Here is a 22980-nt window from a genome sequence, read left to right as displayed (position 1 = left end):
TGCTTTGGATCACAGAGAATATATAAACAATTTTTGCCATGAGTTTGGCCCTGTGACTAATGGACACCAAATACTCAAATACAGAATCTAAGAAATCAGAACATAATAGAGACAGGATTGCCAAGTTGTTTTCTACATGATAATCATTTCAAACGTTCCAGAAATCCTTCATACAGAATCTTGAAATTGTATTTATGCACGGTCATCACCGTCCATGAATCAAGAGTGAAGGAGTGGAGGAGAAAGTTACCTTGACTCTGGTACTCAGAAAAACAAGGGGAATTAGAGGAAAGTCATGAAAAAATATAAAAGCAGGCTGAAAAAATCGGACACTGGTACTGTTAAACCGCTTCTTTTGCTTATTCCACTACAATAGAATCATACTTTATCAAGTGTAATTTTGTGTTGACTCTGAAGCAAACGGCCTGAATACTAATTTCTCCAGCTCCACTAACTGTGAGACCTTGTACAAGTTACTTAACCTTTCTGAACCTCAGTATCTTCATCTATAAAAGTAGAAATAAGAATTGCTGAAGTTTCCGGGAGTTGCTGATTTAATTTAATTTAATCACTTAATGGCAAATATTTGGGGAAACAATGGAAACAGTGACAGACTTTATTCTCTTGGGCTCCAAAATCTCTGCAGATGGTGACTGCAGCCATGAAATTAAAACACACTTGCTCCTTGGAGGGAAAACTATGATAAACCTAGACAGCATATTAAAAAGCAGAGACATTACTTTGCCAACAAAGGTCTGTCTAGTCAAAGCTATAGTTTTTCCAGTAGTCATGTATGGATGTGAGAGTTGGACCATAAAAAAAGCTGAGGGCCAAAGAATTGATGCTTTTGAACTGTGGTGTTGGAGAAGGCTGATGAGAGTCCTTTGGACTGCAGGGAGATCAAACTACTAAATCCGAAAGGAAATCAGTCCTGAATATTCATTGGAAGGACTGATGCTGAAGCTAAAACTCCAATATTTTGGCCACCTGATGCAAAGAGCTGACTCATTGGAAAAGACACTGATGCTGGAAAAGATTGAAAGTGGGAGGAGAAGGGGATGACAGAGGATGAGGTGGTTGGATGGCATCACTGACTCAATGAATATGAGTTTAAGCAAGCTCTGGGAGTTGGTGATGGACAGAGAGGCCTGGTGAGCTGAAGTCCATGGGGTTGCAAAGAGTCGGACATGACTGAGCAACTGAACTGAACCAAAATATTTCAAAGTGTACATCTGAGAATTGATAAAAGAAGCTATTGCTTGCCTGCCTTCGAAGTTGCTTCAGTTGTGTCCGACTCTGTGCAACCCTATGGACTTCAGCCTGCCGGGCTCCTCTCTCCATGGGACTCTCCAGACAAGAACACTGGAGTCTGCCATGCTCTCCTCCAGGGGACCTTCCTGACTCAGGGATCGAACCCACATCTCCTACATCTCCTGCATTGGCAGGTGATTCTTTACCACTAGTACCACCTGGGAAGCCCCAAATTAGCTATTACGCTTTCATTTATTTAATTCAAAGTTACCGTATGTCTGACATCCACCAAAAGACGATTGAGATCAGCAAAATAATTTGATTCAAATAATGAATAAAGTAACTTCTTACTTGTATAAATTCTGTTTTGTTCAATCTTGGTTTCATTGAGTCAGCAATATCTACTGGTAGGCAGTATGTTTCTAAATATTGAACAAAAGTTATTTGATAGTTAGTTGGTTGTAAAACATTCACATTTTATATTCGTATTATAGTACTCCAAAAGAATATATGGCAACCCACTCCAGTGTTCTTGCCTGGAGAATCCCAGGGATGGGGGAGCCTGGTGGGCTGCCGTCTATGGGGTCACACAGAGTCGGACACGACTGAAGTGACTTAGCAGCAGCAGCAAAAGAACATAAAATTCTTAATGTCAATCAATATTTATAACAGAATGAATGATATATAGTTGGGTGACATTCTGATTACTGCTGCTGCTGCTGCCAAGTCGCCATAGACGACCCCATAGACGGCAGCCGACCAGGCTCCGCCGTCCCTGGGATTCTCCAGGCAAGAACACTGGAGTGGGTTGCTATTTCCTTCTCCAATGTGTGAAAGTGAAAAGGGAAAGTGAAGTCGCTCAGTCGTGTCTGACTAGTAGGACCCCATGGACTGCAGCCCACCAGGCTCCTCCGTCCATGCGATTTTCTAGGCAAGAGTACTGGAGTGGCTTGCCATTGCCTTCTCCATTCTGATTACTACAAGATTATAATTTTTCCTGGCTTCTATTTATCCAAGGAACTCAAACATTTAAGAGCATGTCTACATTTTTAATGATCGTGTCAAAATAAAGCAGAAATAAACAGGCATATCAATAGTATAAAAGACTACAAAAATATCTGTGTTGGTTTATGCTGCTGCTGCTGCTAAGTCACCTCAGTCGTGTCTGACTCTGTGTGACCCCACAGACGGAAGCCCACCAGGCTCCCCCGTCCCTGGGATTCTCCAGGCAAGAACACTGGAGTGGGTTGCCATTTCCTTCTCCAATGTGTGAAAGTGGAAAGTGAAAAGTGAAAGTGAAGTCGCTCAGTTGTGTCCGACCCTTAGCAACCCCACGGACTGCAGCCTACCAGGCTCCTCCATCCATGGGATTTTCTAGGCAAGAGTACTGGAGTGGCTTGCCATTGCCTTCTCCGTGGTTTATGCTAGAAGTTCCTAAAACATAAATGCTTTTTAAAGACTTTATTTTGTCTTTAGTGTTTTTTAATTAAATAAATAATATATGAATATGTTCTTTTGGTAAAACATTCAAATAATACAAGCAGGAAATATAAGCAAGAAAACTTGAAAATGGTCCATTTCCCCTCCCCCTCCCCCACCAGCACGCTCACTCCCCTCTGCTCTACTAGTAACCACTGTCAGTGGTTTGTTGTCACCCTTTCAGCAACGTTCCTATGTATTTTCACATATGCGTGTGTGTACTTGGTCGCTCAGTTGGGTCTGACTCTGCGACCCTATGGACTGCAGTACGCCAGGCTTCCCTGTCCTTTATCATCTCCCAGAGCTTGCTCAAACTCATGTCCATTGAGGCGGTGATGCCATCCAACCATCTCATCCTCTGTCAACCCCTTCTCCTGCCTTCAATCTATCCCAGCATCAGGGTCTTTTCTAATGAGTCGGCTCTTCGCATCGGGTGGCCACAGTATTGGAGCTTCAGCTTCAGCATCAGTCCTTCTAATTCAGGACTGATTTCCCTTAGGATTGACTGGTTTGATCTCCTTGCTGTCCAAGGGACACTCAAGAGTCTTCTCTAACACCACAGTTTAAAAGCATCAATTATTCAGTGTTCTGCCTTCTTTACGGTCCAACTCTCACATCCATACACGCTGCTGTGGCCGCTGCTGCCGCTGCTAAGTCACTTCAGTTGTGTCCGACTCTTTGCAACCCCATAGATGGCAGCCCACCAGGCTCCCCTGTCCCTGGGATTCTCCAGGCAAGAACACTGGAGTGGGTTGCCATTTCCTTCTCCAAAGCATGAAAGTGAAAAGTGAAAGTGAAGTTGTTCAGTCGTGTCCGACTCTTAGCGACCCCATGGACTGTAGCCTACCAGGCTCCTCTGTCCATGGGATTTTCCAGGCAAGAGCACAGGAGTGGGGTGCCATCGCCTTTTCCCATCCATACATGACTACTGGAAAAACCATAGCTTTGTACAGAACTTGGTCGGTAAACATATATATAGATATATATACACACACACATATGAAAATACATGGGGTTTCCCTGATGCTTCAGACAGTAAAGAATCTGCTTCGGTTCATTCCCTGGGTTGGGAAGATCCCCTGGAGAAGGGAATGGCTATGCACTCCAGTATTCTTGCCCGGAGAATCCCATGAACAGAGGAGCCTGGTGGGCCACAGTCCATGGGGTCGCAAAAAGTCAGACAGGACTTAGCAACTAAACAGCAGCAGCAACAGAATTTATATATACACATATATCTTCTGAGTCTCTATGCATAAATATTATCATATTGATCTACAACTTGCAAGTTGTTTATTTATTTATTTTTGCTTCACTACTCATCTTGCGGATCTTTTCAAATAGTATGTAGAACTCAGGTGGCAGATTTGGGATGGAAATATGATTGAGAGTCATCTGAAGTCATGGGTTTAAATAAGAAAACCCGAGGAGTGAGTGCAATTCCTGCACACACAGTAAAGACTTTACCCCTCCTGCCAGACATTCAAGTAGGTAAAAAAAAATTGCTTAGAATAATTTTGAGTCTGGAATCTATTCTATTTTACATATAAACACAGAGTATACTTTTTGCTGTTGAATTTTCCAAGAATGTAACTACTACCAAAATTTGAGAATTGTCTTTTGCTTCATTTGGAACTTTGCCAAGAGCTGGTCAGCATTTTAGAAAATTATATAATGGAAAGTAATATTATAAATTGTATCTGAACTCCAATATAATATACCTGTGTTAGTCTACGTTTGTAGTTTTTCTGTGCATGGGGATTCTACGTATATATACAAATCCATTCATTTTGCTCTTATTTCAAAATGTCAAATACAGAGTATAATTGATTGTACATAATTTTACTTTTCTTATATCTAAACATTCATTATGAAAATGAAGAAGTGAAAATGTTAGTCACTTAGTTGTGTCTGACTCTTTGCGACCCCGTGGACTGTAGCCTGACCAGCTCCTCTGTTCATTGGATTCTCTAGGCAAGAATATAGGAGTGGGTTACCATTTCCTTCTCCAGGGGATCTTCCTGACCCAGGGATTGAACCCAGGTCTCCTGGATTGCAGGTGGATTTTTTATCATCTGAGCCACCAGGAACAAATGTCTGACTATTCCATATGTCTTTCAGTGAAGTTGTAGCCAAGCAATTGTATATTGAAATACGGCACATTTATATCTTTCCTTGTATTTCTCCATATCACAGCTATGACATTGTATCTTTCTTTTAAAATTCTGTGAAAGTAAGTAATATTTTCTAGGAATTTGATAGGATAGTGAGAGCTTACAGTGAATGATGTTGGATTCGTGATCTCTGAAGAAGATTTAGCTTTGGAACCAGAGACCAGGCTTGACCACTCAGGGCTCTTGTGTGGCAGAATTTTTATTACAGTGAAAAGGGGCAGAGAAAGCTTCTGACATAGACATCAGAAGTGGGGAGGAGAGTGCCCCACTCGCTGCTGCTACTGCTACTGCTAAGTTGCTTCAGTCGTGTCCGACTCTGTGCGACCCCATAGACGGCAGCCCACCAGGCTCCCCCGTCCCTGGGATTCTCCAGGCAAGAACACTGGAGTGGGTTGCCATTTCCCTCTCCAATGCGTGAAAGTGAAAAGTGAAAATGAGGTCACTCAGACTGAGTGACCCCATGGACTGCATCCTGCCAGGCTCCTCCATCCATGGGATTTTCTAGGCAAGAGTACTGGAGTGGCTTGCTATTGCCTTCTCCAGCCCCACTTGCTAGTCTCTAGCAAGGGAATTATATACTTTTTAAATTAGTCATTACAATAAATCAAAAGAATGTTTCAAGGTTGTAAAAATTTTATCAGACCCACTCCCACAATTTACATTTTAGGAAAACAGGATTAGAATTTAACAACAGAAAGATCTTACCAGACCCACTCCCATAATATACATTCTAAGATATCAGGATTAGTCAGGATGTTTTTAGGAAGGAGAAACTGTCCTCAAGCAGGTACATTGTTGTTATATAATCCCTGGTACAGAGTTTAAACTGAGTTTGTTGCATAATCATCAGTTCCTGGCTTAAAGGAAAAAAAAAAGTTTTATGTGACTAAGACTAAAGAATGTTGATTAAAAAAAGATGTTTGCCCTTTCCTCCTCCTTGAGAATTCCAGACCCCTTTCTCCTCCTCAGAGACCCTGGACTTCTTATCAACCTGCCTAGTAACTGATTCTCTCAATAATAAGTAAGTAAGTAAGTAAATTCGCTCAGTCATGTCCGACTCTTTGCGACCCCATGGACTGTAGCCTACCAGGCTCCTCTGTCCATGGGATTTTCCAGGCAAGAGTACTGGAGTGGGTTGCCATTTCCTTCTTCAGGGGATCTTCCCGACCCAGGGATCGAACCCCGGTCTCCAGCATTGCAAACTCTTTACCGTCTGAGCCACCAGGGAAGCCCCTCAATAGTAAGGGTTATTACAAAATAGTTCTAATAAAATGGGCCACTCGACTAAAAGAATTAAAATTCACTGACTGTGTCTCTGCTGTTCTACATTCTCCATCTGGGAAGAGCAAAGGAGCTTGAGAACATCTGTAAGAGCTTTGATAACGTCTGCCTCAATACTCGGAGAAGGCAATGGCAAGCCACTCTAGTACTCTTGCCTGGAAAATCCCATGGATGGAGGAGCCTGGTGGGCTGTAGTCCATGGGGTCACGAGGGGTCGGACACGACTGAGCGACTTCACTTTCACTTTTCACTTTCACACATTGGAGAAGGAAATGGCAACCCACTCCAGTGTTCTTGCCTGGAGAATCCCAGGGACGGGGGAGCCTGGTGGGCTTCCGTCTGTGGGGTCACACAGAGTCGGACACGACTGAAGTGACTAAGCAGCAGCAGCAGCCTCAATACTGGCTCTTCATCTTAACGCAGCATTCTCCCCGTCCAAAGAGAGAGAGAGAGAAATATAAACGATGTAGTAAGAGGCAGGCTTACCAAGCTGCAAATCTGGATTTTGAAAAAATTCATAAAGAACGTTCTGAATCTGCAAATCAAAGAGACCATATATTACTTTTCAATTACCATATATTTAGTATTTCAGAATAAAAGCCATCTGTAGTCTTTCAGTTTAAGTCCTGAGTAATTCTTCTGACCCAGGCACAGAAACAGTAAGAGTTAATATTTAGTTTATAGCATATTTCAAAGTATATAAAATACTTTTGCATGTATTTCCTCAGCAATTTTCAACCCTTTTGTGTGACAATTAGGATGCTGTTAGGATTCCGCTCCAAGGAAACATCTAACAATCTTTGGACACTGGGCATGATGAAGCTAAGGCACCTTTGGCAACAGCTTGGCAATCCAAAGAATTCTCTGTAATTCCTCATTTGTCAATGACAAAATAAAATTTCAGAGCTCCTCTTGATCTATTTTTTTAAAAATAATACTATTATTCAGATCAGTTTTAGGTTCACAGCAAAATTAACCAGAAGATGCAGAATTTCCATATACTCTCTGCTCCCACCCCACCACATACATGGCTTAACTCCACTATCAACAGCCCCCATCACAACGGTACATTTGTTACAACCAATGAATCTACACTGGGACCTCAAAACCCAAAGTCCATAGTTTACATAAAACTATGGGTTTTGAAAATTATATAATGACACATATCCATCATTATGTAATACAGGATTGTTTCACCACCTTAAAACTCTTCTGTGCTCTGTCTATTCATCTCTGTCCACACCCCACCATTCCTGTCTTCATAATTTTACCTTTTCTGGAATGTCATAGAGTTAGACTCATACGGTATAGCCTTTTCAGATTGGCTTCTTTCACTTAGTAATATGCATGTAAGGTTCTCCCACATTTTTTCATGGCTTGATAGCTCATTTCTTTTTAGCACAGAATAATATTCCACTATCTGGATGTACCATATTTATTTATAATTCACCCACTGAGGGATGGCTTCCCAGGTGGCATTAGTGGTAAGGAATCTACCTGCAATGCAGGAAACATAAGAGACGCAGATTCAATCCCTGGGTCAGGAAGATCCCCTGGAGGAGGGCTTGGCAACTTGCTCCAGTATCCTTGCCTGGAGAATCCCATGGACAGGGGAGTCCATGGGTCAGAAAGAGTTGGACACGACTGAAGCGACTTACACACTGAAGGACATCTTGGTTGCTTTCAAGTTTTGCTAATTGTTAATTGTGCAGTAAACATCCATGTGTCAGCTTTTGTGTGGACCTGAATTTCCAACTCCTTTGGGTAAATCCAAAGGATCCTCTACCAGGGCTCAATCATATGGTAAGAGTACGTTTATTTTCATAAGAGACTGCCAAGCTGTGTTCCAAAGTGGCCATAACCATTTTGTATTTCTACCAATAATGAATGAGAGTTTCTGTTGGTGCACATCTTTGCCAGCATTTGGTGTTATCAATGTTCTGGATTTTGGTCATTCTGATAGGTGTGTAGTGGTATCTCATGGCTGTTTTCAATAGTATTTCCTCAATGACATACGTGGAACATCTTTTCATATGCTTTTTTGCCCTATGTATATCTTTGGTGAAATGTCTGTTCAGGTCTTTTGCCCATTTTTAAATCTGTTATTTGTTTTCTTATTGTTGAATTCAAGAGCTCTTTGTATATTTTGGATAACTGTCCTTTATCAGCCATGTCTTTTGTAAATATTTTCTTCCAGTCTGAGGCTTGTCCTCCTTGGTGTATTTTTAGCAATTCACTTTGAACTGGAAATATGCTTGGTATTGTATATAACCAACAATTATTCTCACATCTACATATACCTGTGTGTATGTGTGTGCTCAGTCATGTCCGACTCTGAACCCATGGACTGTAGCCACCAGGCTCCTCTATCCATAGAGTTTCCCAGGCAAATACTGGAGTGGGTAGCCATTTCCTACTCCAGGGGATCTTCCCAACCCAAGGATCACACCCAAGTCTCCTGTCTCCTGCGTCTCCGGCACTGGCAGGCAGATTCTTTACCACTGGTGCCACCTGGGAAGCACCTGCTGCTGCTGCTAAGTCGCGTCAGTCATGTCCGACTCTGTGCGACCCCATAGACGGCAGCCCACCAGGCTCCCCCGTCCCTGGGATTCTCCAGGCAGGAACACTGGAGTGGGTTGCCATTTCCCTCTCCAAAGCATGAAAGTGAAAAGTGAAAGTGAAGTCGCTCAGACGTGTCCGACTCTTAGCGACCCCATGGACTGTAGCCTACCAGGCTCCTCAGTCCATGGAATTTTCCAGGCAAGAGTACTGGAGTGGGTCGCCATTTCCTTCTCCGGAGATCTTCCCAACCCAGGGATTGAACCCGGGTCTCCCGCATTTCAGGCAGACGCTTTACCGTCTGAGCCACCAAGGAAGATTCTCTACATATACCTAAGAGAACATATTTATCTCTTAGAACACAGTTATTTTCTGGAGCTAATGACATGGTCTTTTAGGGAATTCCCTGGCAGTCCAGTGGTTAGGACTCCGCACTTCCACTGCTGAGGGCCCAAGTTCGATTCCTGGTCAGGGAATTAAAATCCCACAAGCGGCATGGTGCTGCCCACATCCCCACTCCACACCACGAAAAGGACATGGTCTTTTAGTCCACAGAAGTAATTAGCCACACACGTACAAAACCAAACAGAAGCTATGTCTGTCTATAATGAAGAGTTTGTGAAATTCAGCCAGAGTTAATATTTTGGAAATCTACCTAGAATTTTCTTTTTAATGTTCAAGAAAAAAATTGAAGAAATTTACTTTCATGGGCTAGATTTACCTCAGCAATACTGAAAATTTAGAGGGAAGCTACTAGCACTCTAGAAGCACTCTAGATTGCTCAGTATCTAGCAATCACTCTTACCACCCATTCCTCCTTACCCTTCACAGGTACCGTCTTCCTTACCACTACCACTGGAATCATTCCTTTGGGGTCTAGAATCCACTCATTGAACTGCTCCTCCAGAGCCTGCTTCCGTGCGTTGGCCACCTTGGCTTTGATGTTGTTTATGTATTCTTTTTGTTCTCGTTTCTGTTTAATATTCTCCTTTATCTTTGATACTCTGAAGGATGTAGAAATAGAAGACATGGTGTGTTAAGATTATTGGATTTGATTCAGATTGTTCAAATGGCAGAGTTCAGAGCCTCATTTAAATGTTCAACCTCTCTTTTTCCATGAGATCTTCATTTAAGCCTGCAGTGATTCCCTCCTTCCCCTAGCACAAACTCAATTTGGCATTTCTCATAAGCTGCCTGTTACTATTACTTGACTTTTTATAGAGGTCGGCCTTATTTTACTCCACGAGATACTATACTTAAGAAGTACTAAGAATAGTTCTAGAAGCTGCCATGTATAAAAGCAAGATTGAGCACACTAAGGCCTTAGGGTGGTGGGCCTCTTTTTTCCCTGGACATAGAAATCATCTTGGAAAGACTTTGATTCCAAGTCTAGGTAGGGAGACTGGAAACTGCATTTATAACAAGTATCTCAGGTAGTTCTGATTCCTTGGATCCAACTTTTGATTTCTGTCCAGGAATATTTATTGCCAATTTCTTTTATCTGGTCAGAGTCAAATACTTTTGACAGCCCTTAAGCAGAATAGTTACGTTCTACTCAGAATTGCATCACTCAGGCTGAAAATGGGGGAAGAACTGTGGTTTTAGTCATCCCTATGAGGTTCGTGACATTGTACAGGAGACAGGGATCAAGACCATCCCCAAGAAAAAGAAATGGAAAAAAGCAAAATGGCTATCTGGGGAGGCCTTACAAATAGCTGTGAGTAGAAGAGAAGCAAAGGAGAAAAGGAAAGATAAGCATCTGAATGCAGAGTTCCAAAGAATAGAAAGGAGAGATAAGCAAGCCTTCCTCAGCAATCAATGCAAAGAAATAGAGGAAAACAACAGAATAGGAAAGACTAGAGATCTCGTCAAGAAAATTAGAGATACCAAGGGAACATTTCATGCAACGATGGGCTCACTAAAGGACAGAAATGGTATGAATCTAACAGAAGCCAAAGATATTAAGAAGAGGTGGCAAGAATACACAGAAGAACTGTACAAAGAAGATCTTCATGACCCAGATAATCACAATGGTGTGATCACTCACCTAGAGCCGGACATCTTGGAATGTGAAGTCAAGTGGGCCTTAGGAAGCATCACTACGAACAAAGCTAGTGGAGGTGATAGAATTCCAGTTGAGCTGTTTCAAATCCTGAAAGATGATGCTGTGAAAGTGCTGCTCTCAATATGCCAGCAAATTTGGAAAACTCAGCAGTGGCCACAGGACTGGAAAAGGTCAGTCTTCATTCCAATCACAAAGGAAAGCAATGCCAAAGAATGCTCAAACTACCACACAATTGCACTCATCTCACAGGCTAGTAAAGTCATGCTCAAAATTCTCCAAGCCAGGCTTTAGCAATATGTGAACTGTGAACTTCCTGATGTTCAAGCTGGTTTTAGAAAAGGCAGAAGAATCAGAGATCAAATTGCCAACATCCACTGGATCATGGAAAAGCAAGAGAGTTCCAGAAAAACATCTATTTCTGCTTTCTTGACTATGCCAAAGCCTTTGACTGTGTGGATCACAATAAACTGTGGAAAATTCTGAAAGAGATGGGAGTACCAGACCACCTGACCTGCCTCTTGAGAAACCTGTATGCAGGTCAGGAAGCAATAGTTAGAACTGGACATGGAACAACAGACTGGTTCCAAATAGGAAAAGGAGTACGTCAAGGCTGTATATTGTCACCCTGCTTATTTAACTTATATGCAGAGTACATCATGAGAAACGCTGGGCTGGAAGAAGCACAAGCTGGAATCAAGATTGCTGGGAGAAATATCAATAACCTCAGATATGCAGATGACACCACCCTTATGGCAGAAAGTGAAGAGGATCTAAAAAGCCTCTTGATGAAAGTGAAAGAGGAGAGTGAAAAAGTTGGCTTCAAGCTCAACATTCAGAACAGTAAGATCATGGCATCCGGTCCCATCACTTCATGGGAAATAGACGTGGAAACAGTGTCAGACTTTATCTTTTGGGGCTCCAAAATCACTGCAGATGCTGATTGCAGCCAAGAAATTAAAAGACGTTTACTCCTTGGAAGAAAAGTTATGACCAACCTAGATAGCATAGTAAAAAGCAGACATTACTTTGTCAACCAAGGTCCATCTAGTCAAGGCCATGATTTTTCCAGTGATCATGTATGGATGTGAGAGTTGGACTGTGAAGAAAGCTGACTGCCGAAGAATTGATGCTTTTGAAGTGTGGTGTTGGAGAAGACTCTTGAGAGTCCCTTGGACTGTAAGGAGATCCAACCAATCCATTCTAAAGGAGATCAATCCTGGGTGTTCATTGGAAGGACTGATGCTAAAGCTGAAACTCCAATACTTTGGCCACCTCATGTGAAGAGTTGACTCACTGGAAAAGACTCTGATGCTGGGAGGGATTGGGGGCGGGAGGAGAAGGGGACGACAGAGAATGAGATGGCTGGATGGCATCACTGACTCGATGGACATGAGTTTGAGTGAACTCCTGGAATTGGTGATGGACAGGGAGGCCTGGTGTGCTGTGATTCATGGGGTCGCAAAGAGTCGGTCATGACTGAGCGACTGAACTGAACTGAACTGCACTGATGTTTATCATCCATATTAGGACTCAAAACCACCTGATGGGTTTTGACTGAAACACCAAAATGGTTCAGAATAATAAAAGTAGCTTCTGGTTTCAGACATAATTGTCAAATAATGTTTGAGTCAGGTCTTCTCATGGCTCAGCTTATAAAGAATTTGCCTGCAATGCGGGAGACCTAAGTTTGATCCCTGGGTTGGAAAGATCCCCTGGAGAAGGGCAAGGCTATCCACTTCAGTATTCTGGTCTGGAGAATTCCAAGGAATGTACAGTCCATGGGATTGCAAAGAGTCGGACACAACTGAGCGACTTTCACTTTCTTTCATTTTTCAAAGAAAAGACTAAGGCAATCTGACAGATTTTGAAATGCAAAAGACTTCTCAGTAGGAACTGGTAAATTGGAGAACTCTAATAGTCCAAGAAGGATTAACAGAGAGACTTCCCTGTAGTTCAGATGGTAAAGAGTCTGCCTGCAATTCTGGAGATCCAGGTTCAATCCCTGGGTTGGGAAGATCATCTAGAGAAGGGAATGGCAACCTACTCCAGGATTCTTGCCTGGAGAATCCCATGGACAGAGGAGCCTGGCAGGCTACAGTCCATGGGGTCCCAAAGAGTCAGACATGACTAAGCAACCAACACTACTAATAATCCAAGAGGGGCTTCCCAGGTGGCTCAGTGGTAAAGAGTCTGCCTGCCAATGCAGGAGATGCAGGTTTAATCCTTGGGTTGGGGAGTCCCCTGGAGAAGGAAATGGCAACCTACTCCAGTATTCTTGCCTGAGAAATTCAATGGACAGAGGAGCCTGGTGGAGCTACTGTCTGTGGGGTCACAAGAATTTGACACAATTTAGCGACTAAACAACAACAAACAATAATCCAAGAGAAACAATATAAATCTAAATCATTATGTTATGCCCATGTAAGGACTTCAAACTTCTGTAAGAAAAGATTTCAAAAATAGAAATTTCAAGTTTGAAAATAAAAACAGGCAGGTTTTTTTTTTTTTTTAAGTCTGTATTGAACTTGTTACAATATTGCCTCTGTTTTGTTTTGTTTTTTTGGCCTCTAGCATGTGGGATCTTGGACTTTTGCTCCCCAACCAGAGAACTGGATAGCCAGGGAATACCCCCAGGCAAGTTGTTTAATAGTGCAGAAGGACTGGTTTCTGAACTGCTGGGAGATAATTAGCATTTTAAAGGAAGTGCTAAATTCCTCTGATGTGACTACTAACCAGCCAAACCTCACCACTTGTCTCAGAACCCTCAGCCTCTTCTCAGCAGGCTCTCCTTCTCTTGCTCTTTCTCCTTCTGCTGCTTTATCTGTCTACCTCTCCCTTTCCCACTCTCTCCCTCTCTTTATACAGCATGCGTGTTCAGTAGCTCAGTGCTGTTCGACTCTTTGAGACCCCGTGGAGCCTGCCAAGCTCCTCTGTCCATGGGATTTTCCAGGCAAGAATACTGTAGTGGGTTGCCATTTTCTGCTCCAGGGTGTCTTCCCAACCCAAGGATTGAACCCTGGTCTCCTGTTGTTGTTCAGTTGCTCAGCTGTATCAGACTCTTATTGCCACCACATGGACTGCAGCATGCCAGGCTTCCCTGTCTGTCACCATCTCCTGGAGTTTGCTCAAACCTATCTCCATCAAGTCGGTGATGCCATCCAACCACCCCGTCCTCTGTCATCCCCTTCTCTTCCTGCCTTCAATCTTTCCCAGCATCAGGGTCTTTTCCAAAGAGTTGGCTCTTCTCATCAGGTGGCCAAAGTACTGGAACTTCAGCTTCAGCATCAGCCCTTCCAGTGAATATACAGGATTGATTTCCTTTAAAATTGATTGGTTTGATCTCCTTATGGTCCAAGGCGCGCTCAAGAGTCTTCTCTAACACCGCAGTTCAAAAGTATCAATTCTTTGGTGCTCAGCTTTCTTTATGGTCCTGCTCTCACATCCATACATGACTCCTGGAAAAACTATAACTTTGACTGTATGAACCTTTGTTGGCAAAGTAATGTCTCTGCTTTTTAATATGCTGTTTAGGTTTGCCATAGCTTTTCTTCCAAGGAGCAAGTATCTTTTAATTTCATGGCTGCAGTCACCATCTGCAGAGATTTTGGAGCCCAAGAAAATCAAGTCTGTCACTGTTTCCATTGTTTCCCCATCTGTTTGCCAGGAGGTGATGGGACCAGATGCCATGATCTTAGTTTTTTGAATGTTGAGTTTTAAGACAGCTTTTTCACTTTCCTCTTTCACATTAATTAAGAGGCTCTTTAGTTCTTCTTCCCTTTCTGCCATAAGGGTGGTGTCATCTGCATATCTGAGGGTATTGATATTTCTCCCAGCAGTCTTGATTCCAGTTTGAATCAAGGGTCTCCTGAGTCTCTGGCATTGGCAGGTGTATTCTTTACCACTGTGCCACCTGCGGAGCTTCTGTACAGCTCTCTCCTCGATTCCTGTCCTTCCTTCCTGACTTGCTATTCTGTGTATTTCTGAGAGCTTTTCCTCATTATTCATTCATTCACACTCACTGAGTTTCTCATTCACTCATTACACAAACATTTACTGAGCACCTACCATGGATTCTGCCACTGTAAAGCTGCCATTGTTTTGCCAATGCACAACAGCTAAGTAAGTGACGTTGTGTAATAAGTACTGGGTGTCTCCAGATTCTCATGTTTATCAATCACAATAGACTAACAAAATTGAGTTTCTGTCACAGTTCCATCTGCCTGAAAAGCCTTCCTTCCTCTCTTCATTTGGCTAGATCCTCCACATCCTTTAGGTCTCAGTTCAGACATCATTTCCTCCCTCTTATTAATGCCCACATTTAGAAACAGAACCTGGTTTTGTGCTTCAGGGACATTGCACAGGAGGCTCTAAATACAATCCAGATGGATTTTTAATTCACAATGTAACTCATTCAGGGAGTGAATAAAATTTCTCTTTTGTGGTCTGCATTTATCTCAAAAGGATATCTAATCAACAGAATTTCATAGCCTCCAAAACTCTTAACTTGGGGTATTGTAGTGTAGGATAGACATAACCTATAAGCAGATTCTAGGTATAAATCCACAATCCACTTTTAAGGAGATTGGAAAGGAAAACAAAAACAAAACTACAATGTGGTAAAATGCAAAAATTGTCACAAATTATTTCCATTCCTGTAAGCAGGTCTGTTTGTATGCAACGTAGTTTTGCAGCTCCTCCCATTAAGAATTAAAGTCTATTTCTGCATCTCATGTGTCTGGCTGTGGCCATGTAACTTCCTTTGGCCAATGGGCCATTAGCAAACACAGGAAGCAGAAAGTTGAAAAGTTCTATAAATTATATCACAATAAAACTTATATAACAAAAATTGTATCACAATAAAACAGGAGGAGGGGGAAGGAATCAATGTGCTTAAACATTGGGGTTTGCTCTGTTTTATTAAACTTAAGAGTCTTTGCACCACCACCTTGGAATAAGCCTAGGCTAACTGCTCCACTGCTTTGCCAACGGTCAGCCAACTAATAGCCAGATGACTATCAATTGCCATTTTACTGTAATGTATGAGTTATACCATGTGGAGCAGAGATGAGCCATGAGCCCAGTCCAAAGTTACCAACCCATAAAATCATGAGCAAATAAATGATTGTTTATTGAAGCCACTCAGTTTTGAGGTATTTTGTTATGCAACCAAAGCTGGTTAATAAAACAGTCTCCACAGTACTTCCCTGGTGGTCCAGTGGTTAAGAATCTGCTTTCCAATGCAGGTGATGTGGGTTTGATCCCTGGTCAGGGAATTAAAATCCCACATGCCATGGGGCAATGAGGCCCGTATGCCACAACTAGAGAAGCTCTGGCACACTGTAACCAAGAACAGCTGAAAAAACTGTCTCCCCATCTTAAATGTTTTGAGATCTTTAAGAGTACAATATAAATCTAACTAACTACTTAAAGAATAGAAGTAAAAATGCTTTCTTGGGACTTCCCTTGTGGTACAGTGGCTAAAACTCCAGGCTCCCAATGCAGGGAGCCCAGGTTCAATCCCTAGTCAGGAACTACATCCCACATGCCACAACTAAGACCTGATGCAGCCAAATAAATATTTAAAAAAAAAAAAAAAGCTTTTTTGCCCTAATTGTCACAATCCAAATTCTATCCATCCATTCAAGCTGTATTAGGAAAATCTTCCACTTAGAGAATTTGCCTAGATCATATCAAAACTGAATGTTGTATTTCATAAAAACTGGTTCTAGCCAGCTTAAGTGGATAATAGACCATGAACTTTGAGTGACCCTTGTACACAAGACCATTGCTAGACCTAACTGAAGCCTCTTTTTCAGCTGCTAAACAATACTACTTGTTTTCATCAGTCGTGTACAAACCTATGGACTCGTTCTATCCTATATACAGTGTGATTGTCTTTACTGTGACAAGTATAACCATTATAAAGCTCCCTTCCTAACACTTAAAAACTCTAGAATCTTCCCTCTCTGCAAACTAGTGAGTGATTTCTTCACTGGTATAGATTCTTTTGCCTGGCAAGTTAGGAAGCTCAGTTTTTGTTTGTTTATATTTAAGCTCTGATTGTCTTAGTTTCACAAAGCTAAACTGGACTTCTTGAAGCATGTTCATAATATTCCTGTGATGAGTATTCCTATAAAAATACATATGTATCTACTTGATTATTATACTTAGCTCTTATTTTCTTCTGTTTATTCAACATATTATGAAATGAGGTTCCTGACATAAGGTGCAATGACAGGTTCTCCTAAGGATATCAGTTGCTGAGTAGTTTAAAATGAATCAGTAGAATATCTGGCAAATCCTAGGAATTTCTGGACATCTTGAATCAGTTCAGTTGCTCAGTTGTGTCCAACTCTTTGCGACCCCATGGACTGCAGCACGCCAGGCTTCCCTGTCCATCACCAACTCCCAGAGCTTGCTCAAACTCATGTCCATCGAGTTGGTGATGCCATCCAACCATCTCATCTTCTGTCATCCCCTTCTCCTCCCGCCTTCAATCTTTCTCAGCATCAAGGTCTTTCCCAGTGAGTCAGTTCTTCGCATCAGGAGCCAAAGTATTGGAGTTTCAGCTTCAACATAAGTCCTTCCAATGAACATTCAGGACTGACTTCCTTTAGGATGGACTGGTTGGATCTCCTTACAGTCTAAGGGACTCTCAAGAGTCTTCTCCAACACCACAGTTCAAAAGCATCAATTTTTCGATGCTCAGCAAAACAAAAAGAACACATAAACGACTTCAGTCATGTTCGACTCTTTGCTACCCCATGAAATGTAGCCTGCCAGGCTTCTCTGACTATGGGATTCTCCAGGCAAAAATACTGGAGTGGGTTCTCATTTCCTCCTCCAGGGGGTCTTCCCAACCCAGGGATTGAACCCGCATCTCTCACGTCTCTGCATTGGCAGGCGGGTTTCTTTACCACTTGCGCCACCTGGGAAGCCCTAGTGTACACATAAGCAAATGCAAATATGCATTCTTAATTTTCTTCCTTTTATCCAAAGCATGTGAATGAATTAAAAATATTTTCTACTTTATCCATTTCAGCTTTTGAACCAGATGAACATATTACCTATCTGGAAAGTTAAATTCCAGAAAGTGCTTCCTCTCATATAGCTTACCTTCCAGTACAAGAAGACAGATAAGAAACAGATAAATATACACTTGGGATCCTAGTGAGATAACTAAATTCATGAATACATGGAGCTTAACAAACCTCATTAGACTTCATAGTGTCTCATAAATAGTGAAACACATAGTAGTAGTTCATTAAGTCCTTTCTGAAGAACTATAAAATTACTTAAAGTTCCGTTTGTATTATTATATATTTTTTCTACTTGCTTTTTAACATGAAGAGAGCTAGATCATCAACTGAAAACACCAACAAATTGTACCTGTTGTAAGTAGTGTTCGGAACATATATCTTCAGGTCTTCTGAGATATCTCTCATCACCCTCTGATAACCAGACAGTCCTGAATCTTTGATATAATTAGGGTTGTTTCTCATTAAGTATTCTCCCAGATGGTTAATTGGATCAAACTTGGTGGGAATATCAACATCTGCCAAAAGCTTCTTCTTTTCCGCTTGCATTAACATTCTTTCCATTCCAGGAACTAAGGTGGGTAAAAGTTTGTCGAGCAAATACGCACGAGTGCTCAGTGTCATGTTTTCAGTATTAAACCACTCTTTGGCCAAATTATCCCTGGGGAGTTTTTCTTCAGCCTTTTTTTCTAGTTCCTTCTTCAGATTTTCCTTATCTATGATTTTCTGATGCATTGCCTGGGCTCTTGCCTGCACTCTTTCTAAAAGATTTTTCTTCCATGGTTGTTCCAGGTTTGAATCTTGTGCAGTTTGATCTAAATTGAAAATCACTTTTGCAGGTTTTCTAAAGACAATATTCTTTGAGACTCTAGTTTTAGACTCCTTTACTGAACAAGTTGAGATTTTTGGCTGGTTCTCCAGGTTTAAATCTGAGGGAACAAAAGTGAAATGTAAGAAATATTAGAAGTAAATTTTAATCTATACTACTCTAGAATATGCAGATGACACCACCCTTATGGTAGAAAGTGAAGAGGAACTCAAAAGCCTCTTGGTGAGAGTGAAAAGGTTGGCTTGAAGCTCAACATTCAGAAAACAAAGATCATGGCATCTGGTCCCATCACTTCATGGGAAATAGATGGGGAAACAATGGAAACAGTGACAAAATTTATTTTTTTGGGCTCCCAAATCACTGCAGATGGTGATTGCAGCCATGAAATTAAAAGACGCTTGCTCCTTGGAAGAAAAGTTATTACCAACCTAGACAGCATATTAAAAAGCAGAGACATTACTTTGCCAACAAAGGTCCGTCTAGTCAAGGCTATGGTTTTTCCAGTGGTCATGTATGGATGTGAGAGTTGGACTGTGAAGAAAGCTGATCGCCGAAGAATTGACACTTTTGAACTGTGGTGTTGGAGAAGACTCTTGAGAGTCCCTTGGACTGTAAGGAGATCCAACCAGTCCATTCTGAAGGAGATTGATCCTGGATGTTCATTGGAAGGACTGATGCTAAAGCTGAAACTCCAATACTTTGGTCACCTCACGCGACAAGTTGACTCACTGGAAAAGACTCTGATGCTGGGAAGGATTGGGGGTGGGAGGAGAAAGGGACTACAGAGAATGAGATGGCTGGATGGCATCACCGACTTGATGGACATGAGTTTAAGTGAACTCCTGGAGTTGGTGATGGACAGGGAGGCCTGGCCTGCTGTGATTCATGGGGTCACAAAGAGTCGGTCATGACTGAGCGACTGAACTGAATTGAACTGAACTCTAGAATATTATTAGAAAAAATTTACATGGTATATTCAAACACAAGTAAAAGTAACAGAAAATCAGACAGCAGTGACTTTAACCATCAGGACATTTATTGTTTTCTTAATCAACAGTCATTCAACAGCTCAGTGCTTTCATTAAGTACCTATCCTGTTTCTATTGCTCTTTATTTTTTGTGCTTGTACCTCAGGATCACAAGATAGCTATTGCAGCTCCAGGCATCTCTTCTTTTTTTCTTGTCTTTATTGAACTTGTTACAGTATTGCTTCTGTTTCATGTTTTGGCTTTTTGGCCACAAAGCATGTGGGATTTTTGCTCCCTGACTTGGGACTGAGCCTGTACTCCCTGCATTGGGAGGCAAAATCTTAACCACTGGACCACCAGGGAGGTCCCCAGTGCATCACTTTGTTACAGCAGAAAAGGACTAAGAACAAAGGGGCTTTCTCCTCTGGAGGTTCTGTTTTGTTACCCAAGAAGGGAAGATCCCAAACTCTTCACTCCAAGACTTTCCTTTACATTTCATTGGCCCTAATTAGGTTACATGCCTACCCTAAGCCAACAGCTGGTAAAGGGAAAAGGGGTTAATTGGAAACAGTTTTGATCAACTGTAATTTATTCCTTTGTTTCAGGATTTTGATATAATTCTCTGATATCAAGTGATTTCTGTCTGCTACAAAATTAAGGTTCAGTTGGCAGACAGAAAGGTGGGAAAATGTCTATTGAGTAGGCGATGAGGAGAGTCTGACACACTTGTATATGTAAATATATTTCTTCCCACTCTCATGCTTCCAACTTCTTTCAGGTTGGAGATTTTACACCAAGATAGTTCACTAAGAAGAGGTACCTACATTCCCTTCCTACCAACTTCTCTAGAAATGATAGGGTGTGTGTGTGGTGGTGGGAGATTTAAATATTCATTTGTTTGGCTGTGTGGGGTCTTAGTTGCAGCATGGGGGATCTTTCCTTGTAGCACATGGACTCTCTAATTGTGGCCCATGGGCTTAGTTGCCCCTTGGGAGCATGTGGGATCTTAGTTCCCCAACCAGGGGTCAACCCCCATCCCTTGAACTGCAAGGTGAATTCTTAACCACTGGACCACCAGAGAAGTCCCTGAGTGTGTGTGTGTTTTAATATGAACATAATAATGCTAAGAATAATAAAGAGGGCCTTCAGTAGTCAGAAATTTTGAAGGTCTCTGAAAAATGTAAGGTAAATGGGATTCAGTTCAGTCCAGTTGCTCCAGTTGTATGACTCTTTGGGACCCCATGGACTGCAGCACAGCAGGCTTCCCTGTCCATCACCAATTACCGGAGTTTGCTCAAACTCATGTCCATTGAGTCGGTGATGCCATCCAATCATCTCATCCTCTGTCTTCCCCTTCTCCTGCCCTCAATCTTTCCCAGCATCAGGGTCTTTTCTAAGGAGTCAGTTGTTCACATCAGGTGGCCAAAGTATTGGAGTGTCAGCTTCAGCATCAGTCCTTCCAATGAATATTCAGGGTTAATTTCCTTTAGGACTGACTGGTTTGATCTCCTTGCAGTCCAAGGGACTCTCATGAGTCTTCTCCAACACCACAGTTCAAAAGCATCAGTTCTTTAGCGCTCAGCTTCCTTTATGGTCCAACTCTCACATACATACACAACAACTGGAAAAGCCATAGCTTTGACAAGACGGAACTTTTTGGCAAAGGTTTATCATAGCTTTTCCTCTGCGGAGCAAGAATCTTTAAATTTCACAGCTGCAGTCACCATCTGCGGTTATTTTGGAGCCTAAGAAAATAAAGTCTGTTGCTGTTTCCATTGTTTCCCTATCTATTTGCCATGAAGTGATGGGACCAGATGCCATGATCTTAGTTTTCTGAATGTTGAGTTTTAAGCCAACTTTTTCACTCTCCTCTTTTACTTTCATCAAGGGACTCTTTAGTTCCTCTTCATTTTCTGCCATAAGGGTGGTGTCATCTGTGTATCTGAGGTTATTGATATTTCTCCTGGCAATCTTGATTCCAGCTTGTGCTTCTTCCAGCCCAGCATTTCTCATAATGTACTCTGCATATAAGTTAAATAAGCAGGGTGACAATATACAGTCTTGACATACTCCTTTCCCTATTTGGAAGTAGTCTGTTGTTCCATGTCTGATTCTAATGGTTGCTTCTTAACCTGCATACAGATTTCTCCATAGGCAGGTAAGGTGGTCTGCTATTCCCATCTCTTGAAGAGTTTTCCAGTTTGTTGTGATCCACACTGTCAAAAGCTTTAGTGTAGTCAATGAAGCAGAAATAGATGTTTTTCTGGAACTCTCTTGCTTTCTCGATGATCCAACAGATGGTAATTTGATCTCTGGTTCCTCTGCCTTTTCTAAATCCAGCTTGAAAATCAGGAAGTTCATGGTTCATGTACTGTTGAAGCCTGGCTTGGAGAATTTTGAGCATGACTTTACTAGCATGTGATATGAGTGCAATTGTGCGGTAGTTTGACCATTCTTTGGCATTGCCTTTCTTTGGGATTGGAACGAAAACTGACCTTTTCCAGTCCTGTGGCCACTGCTGAGTTTTCCAAATTTGCTGGTATATTGAGTGCAGGACTTTCACAGCATCATCTTTTAGGATTTGAAATAGCTCAGCTGAAATTCCATCACCTCCACCAGCTTTGTTTGTAGTGATGCTTCCTAAGGCCCACTTGACTTCGTATTCCAGGACTTCTGGCTCTAGGTGCATGATCACACCATTGTGATTATCTGGGTCATTAAGATCTTTTTTGTATAGTTGTTCTAGATTAAGGAAAGTATAAGACCAAAAAGATCCAGAAAATCAGTGTTAAATTTGGGAGCAACTATGAGGCACCCTAAGCTTAAAGAATGTATATATGGGTAGCAGGGGATTGATTGATCTTTTTGTGTATCTTCTTCCCCATTGAAGCTAATCATCAGGCACCAGAGGCATTCACCCTTGAGTTGAGACAAGTGGGTCTGGGCCAGAGAGGCAGGACAATGCCTCCATCCGTTCAGTTCAGTTCAGTTCAGTTCAGTCGCTCAGTCATGTCTGACTCTTTGCGACCCCAGGAATCACAGCACGCCAGGCCTCCCTGTCCATCAGCAACTCCTGGAGTTCACTCAAACTCATGTCCATCAAGTCGGTGATGCCATCCAGCCATCTCATTCTCTGTCATCCCTGTCTCCTCCCTCCCCCAGTCCCTCCCAGCATCAGACTCTTTTCCAGTGAGTCAACTCTTCACATGAGGTGGCCAAAGTATTGGAGTTTCAGCTTTAGCATCAGTCCTTCCAATGAACACCCAGGATTGATCTCCTTTAGAATGAACTGGTTGGATCTCCTTGCAGTCCAAGGGACTCTCAAGAGTCTTCTCCAACA

General features: G+C 42.0%; 1 protein-coding gene and 1 non-coding gene across 3 annotated transcripts in view; one reads left to right on the top strand and one right to left on the bottom strand.

The window, feature by feature from the left end:
* Positions 1-22980, bottom strand: part of EFCAB5 (EF-hand calcium binding domain 5) — a 96070-nt gene that overhangs the window by 54762 nt on the left and 18328 nt on the right. For both annotated transcript variants that reach the window (XM_088828446.1, XM_088828448.1), the window contains exons 4-7: positions 18196-18772; positions 9589-9745; positions 6669-6717; positions 1603-1673 (exon numbers count right to left, since the gene is read on the bottom strand). In XM_088828446.1, coding sequence (XP_088684572.1) covers positions 1603-1673; positions 6669-6717; positions 9589-9745; positions 18196-18772 — 854 coding nt within the window. The remainder of the gene's footprint in view (positions 1-1602; positions 1674-6668; positions 6718-9588; positions 9746-18195; positions 18773-22980) is intronic.
* On the top strand, positions 9145-9217 carry TRNAG-UCC (transfer RNA glycine (anticodon UCC)). Its single transcript has one exon. It is a non-coding gene; the product is annotated as a tRNA-Gly (tRNA).

This window comes from Moschus berezovskii, chromosome 20, assembly GCF_049115385.1.
Source record: "Moschus berezovskii isolate FMDL1 chromosome 20, NW_MosBer_1.0, whole genome shotgun sequence".
Lineage (NCBI taxonomy): Eukaryota > Metazoa > Chordata > Mammalia > Artiodactyla > Moschidae > Moschus > Moschus berezovskii.
Note: the sequence above shows the minus strand (reverse complement) of the source record. Positions and strands in the feature narration are given on the sequence as shown.